Source organism: Carlito syrichta, unplaced genomic scaffold (assembly GCF_000164805.1).
Source record: "Carlito syrichta isolate Samal-C Ts95f unplaced genomic scaffold, Tarsius_syrichta-2.0.1 Scaffold303074, whole genome shotgun sequence".
NCBI lineage: Eukaryota > Metazoa > Chordata > Mammalia > Primates > Tarsiidae > Carlito > Carlito syrichta.
The window spans coordinates 305,527-310,213 of record NW_007247170.1 but is presented as its reverse complement, the minus strand read 5'-3'; the positions used below and the strand labels follow the sequence as shown (position 1 = coordinate 310,213).

Sequence of the window (4,687 nt, the reverse complement as noted above, 5' to 3'; positions counted from 1 at the left end):
TCCACCCATCTACCCACCCGGCCTCCCTCCCACCCATCCATCCATCCCTCCGTCTAACCATGCATCCATCCTCCTAGAACATGAATTAAGAACCCCAAAGGTGCCAGGCCCCAGGCGGGGTGCCGGGCCGGTCCTGGGCAACACAGACGGCCCCGGCCTCCCCGAGTCTGCATCAAGTGGGCAGAGCCAAAAAAATTATCCCACGAATAAATGAACATTTATTAAAACTGAACTGCTGTGAAGAGGTGGCACCTTGGGCCGTGAGAGGAGCATTTGCTCTGATGGTGATGGAGGGGTTTGTGTCAGGAGAAGTGTCTGGGAAGAAGTGACTCTTATGCCGAGAGATTCCGAGGAAGAGGGGTTGTGAAAGAGATGAAAAAGTCTCCTGGGCTGGGGGCCAGCCTGTGCAAAGGCCCTAAAGCAGGCAGAAGCAGGTGAGCAGGAGGGACGGAAAGGAGATGCTGTGACTGGAGTGGAGGGGTAGGGGCATGGGAGGGAATGGCTGGAGGGGTGGCAGGGCAGGGACAGCCCTCCTGGTCACCACCCCTGGCCCATTCTCTTCCCTGCCAGGCTCTCTACAGGGGCCTGTTTGATGCCCCCACACTTGGAGTGCCACTCCTTGTCCCCAAGCCCCAGCCCATGGCCTCACCCAGGACCTCCCATATGCCCTGTGCTCCTCCACGCCTAGTGCAGCATCCCTGCCCCTGGTTCCCACCCCAAGCAGAGTTCTGAGACGCCGGCGTGAAGGCAGGTGCTGGTTTTATTTGGGACCAGCTTCTGGAAGGAGCGAGGTTGGAGTCCTCCTGGTGGGGTGCTCAGCTGGCCCTGGTGATCCCAGCTCACATGGGCAGCTGCCCCGGAAAGCCTAGGTCTGGGCAGACCCTGGTCTGCGGCTGCTGTTCTCACCTCGGGCCTCTGGGAGCCGAGGACACCTGGGGCCCCCTCCTCTTGGCCGCAAGGCTGAGGGCACGGGCTCACAGCCCCTCCGCGGCGGCTTCGGACCCTGCGTCCAGCAGGGCTGTGGTGATCTCCCTCCTCCTCAGGGCCGGGTGCAGCGGCGGCCGGCCCCTAGGGTGGCTGCCGGGGCTCCTTCCTCCGCAGGGAGCTGGCCACGGCCAGGGCCCCGCCCTGCACGAACCGCACGAAGTTGTCCCCAGCCAGCGGCCCAACGGCGTACAGGCCCTCCTGGCGCGCGCTCTGGTAGGTGAAGGGGTCCACGTCAACCGGGTTCCGCTTGGCACTCAGCGGCTGGTCGGGGTCCACGGCCAGGTGGGTGCCGGCCCCGGGCAGGAAGGAGAGGTCGGGGTGGGAGCCAATGAGGACCAGCACCAGGGAGACCCCGAAGACCGCCTCAGCGCCGTCGGGGTCCCGGAGCACGGCCTGGCAGTCGTCCTTGAAAAGCAGCAGTCGGTGCCCAGGGAGGCTGCGGTAGCCCGCGTAGGGGCTGGGCGACAGGATGGACCTCTCACGCATCATCTGGTGCACCTTGTGGTACTCGGGGTACAGCATCTTGGGCAGCTGGTTGAACACCATGCCGGGGTCGTCCACCGGCCGGCGGAAGGCGTGGATCACCGGGATGCCGCAGTGGCGGGCCAAGAGCACCGCGTCGGCCGCCGACAGCCCTGCGCCCACGATGAGGACCGGATCGGAGGCCGGGGTCACTGCGCCTGCCCTCGTGGCGGCCTCCAGGGCCGACAGGTCGTGGTGGACGAAGGGCAGGGCCTCCCCGGGGACACCCAGCCGCGCCGGGCTGTCGAAGGTGCCCGTGGCCAGGACCACGTTGCGGGCCCACAGCGAGAAGGGCTGGCGGCCGTGGTCCCGGCTCAGGGTACCGCTCACCTGGAAGAGGGGCCCGGGGTCCCGGGCAGTGGGGCTGCGGGGCTCAGGCGGTCCCCACTCCACGGCTGTGACCACGGCACCAGATACAAAGTTGTGGCTCAGACCCTTCTGGGCCACGTAGTCCCTGTAGTAGTGGGCAATGTCCCCGGCCGTGGCCCGGCTGTTGCGAAGACCCCTGTGAGCGGGGGACACAGAAGGGCGGGCGTCAGAGAGTGTTCTGGGGTGTTGGAGCAAGACCAGGCTGGTATCAGCGATCGGCAACCCCGCCACCCGCCAGAGGTGGGGCCAGGCCGGTGGCTCAGCCTCTCCCAGCCTCCGTCTCCACTTCTGTAAAATAGAGCTAACAGGGGCACCTCCCTCAGGAGAGCACTGTGGGGTGGGTTCTGGCTGTGGCCTCTGGAGCCACACCCTGTGACCCTGACGTGAGTGAATGGTGTGTCTGACACTCTGCCTCAGTTTCCTCCTTTGCAACATGAGGATGGTGGTGGAGGGAGAACCCACCTCGTGAGGCTGTCAACAGGATTCAATGAACAACGTGCCTGGGACAGAATCTGACTGGTAGCAAGTGACATGGACGGACGAGCCGCTGTTACTGTCACCTCAAAGGATTAGATGGAATGGAGGGGGAATGCTGATTGAAAAGCCCATGGGGGGGGGCCTTCTGGGGGGTCTATTTTTATTCTGAGGGCCCATCTGGAGAAATGTCACCCACCTGTACTAATATGAGTTGTGTGCTTTTCTGTAGGCAGTCAGTTAAAAAGTAGATTAAGAAATATCCCAGTCAGGCATGGTGACTCACCCCTGTTATCCCAGCATTTTGGGAGGTGAAAGTGAGAGGACTGCCTGAGCCCATGGGTTCGAGACCAGCCTGGGTAACTTGAAGAGCCAAATAAGCCAAAAAATTAGTGCTACAGTAAACCAAAAAAATTAGCCAGGTGTCCCAGCTATTTGGAAGGCGGGAGTGGAAGGATTGCCTGAACCCAGCAGGTCGAGGCTGCAGTGGCCATGAGTGTGTCACTGCACTCCAGTCTGGGCAACAGAGTGAGACTGTGACTCAAAAATAAGAGAAATATCCCATGTTGGCCAGGTGCAGTGACTCACACCTGTAATCCCAGCACTTGGGGAGGATAGCTTGAGGCCAGGCATTGGAGACTAGCCTGGGCCACATAGTGAAACCCTATTTCTAAAAAAAAAGGAAAAAAAAATCCCACATGAAGCGCTTGCCAGCGTCCCCAGGCCACACAGTAACAGCAGGAGCTATTTTATTATTGTTATTATTATTATTCCTGTTTTTATTAGTGCTCTGTCCAGGGGCAATGACGGCAGGGCCAGTGGGGCTGAGACTGCACCCCGAGGCCATGCCAGCTGCCCCACTCTTGGCACCTGCTGCTCTGGGGTTTATCTCTGTGGGTTTGTCATGTCCCTTTGCTCAGTTTTTGTAAAACTGTGATGAAGCCCCGTCCTGAGGCAATGTCCTGAGCAGCATTGTTTATAATACCGACACTCTGGGAAGACGCAGTGCCATGAGGACAGGACCCTCTGTCGGGGTTTTTTGCTCTGAATCCAAGCACAAGACCTGGCACGGGGGAATTTTAATGTTCAATGTTCAAGGTTTGCTGAACTGGGGATGCTCCCTCCTTGGGATATTACCAGGCCATGGCAAAGGATGGTGGCAACACTGTTTCACCATCTAATGGGAAAACACGAAAGTCGCTGGGCACAGTGGCTCATGCCTGTCATCCCAGCACTTTGGGAAACTGAGGCGGGAAGATTGCCTGAACCCAGGGGTTCAAGACCAGCCTGGGCAACTTGGTGAGACCTTGTCTCTACAATAACTCAAAAAATAAGTTGGGTGTGGTGGCACATGCCTATGGTTCCAGCTACTTGGGAGGCTGAGCTGGAAGGATCACCGGAGCCCAGCAGGTCAAGGCTGCGGCGTCCATGAGCATGCCACTGACTTTCAGCCTGAGCGACACAGTGAGACCCTAACTTTAAAAAAAAAACCAAATGTAGAATCTAAGAGGGTACGTTTACAAGTGAAACTGACTCTCCTGTCTGTTAACACATCACCCCTGAGCCCAGACAATCTCCTCCCAAATGTGCAGGATGGAGGCTCTTTGGATTTAAGAGATCTTGAAGACAGGAGAGTGAAGCCCAGAGTCTGTTGGGAGGATGCCGGCCCTGTCACAGCCCTGGGGTGGGATCACCTGGCCTCCCCTGCAGAGGCCGCCCCTACCCAGGTGTCTGCCGGCAGTGCTTCCTATGAGCAACTCCATGCTCCTTCATTCAGGGATGTGACTGTGTTCCCAGGTTGGCTGCAGTGTGCAGGTGGACACCCTGGAGCAGAGGCCAGTTGGGGAGAGGATACCCCCGATGGGACAGGGCTGAGTCAAAGGGCAGACTGGCATGTCTTGGCTTCCCTTTCTTAATGCTCAGTGCTCTGCCTCGTGGCCATGGTTTTAATGCAAAGGATTTAAATAAGAAGGAAGTGCACCCTACCTGCTGACCCAGGAAGGACAGCCATCAGAGGAGCAAGCGGAAAGGGCTGCCAGAGGCCTGGGGGACCCCACTGTCACCCTTTCCCTAGAGGCACAAGTCAGGGGCCATGGGATTGAAGGAGGGAGCACGGGACAGGGAGTCTTGGGGTAAGCCTGGTTCCCTAACCCCCTCCCACTCGTGTGCCAAGCCTCAGTTTCCCCCTGGAAGAGGAGGAGGAGGGCGGGCTGAGCTCTGCAGCCCAGGTGTCTGCCCTGGGCTCGGCGTGCAGGGCCGGCGGCCTCACCTGCGCTTCTTCTGCATCCAGTCCTTGACCTGCAGGTCTGGGAGCCCCATCCACTGGCCCTGGCTC

General features: G+C 59.5%; 1 protein-coding gene across 1 annotated transcript in view; it reads right to left on the bottom strand.

Annotated features, from left to right (window-relative positions):
* Positions 1-748: 748 nt before the first annotated feature.
* Positions 749-4,687, bottom strand: part of OSGIN1 (oxidative stress induced growth inhibitor 1) — a 6,129-nt gene continuing 2,190 nt past the window's right edge. The window contains exons 4-5 of the mRNA XM_008057620.2: positions 4,622-4,684; positions 749-2,014 (exon numbers count right to left, since the gene is read on the bottom strand). Coding sequence (XP_008055811.1) covers positions 1,069-2,014; positions 4,622-4,684 — 1,009 coding nt within the window. The 3' untranslated portion in view covers positions 749-1,068. The remainder of the gene's footprint in view (positions 2,015-4,621; positions 4,685-4,687) is intronic.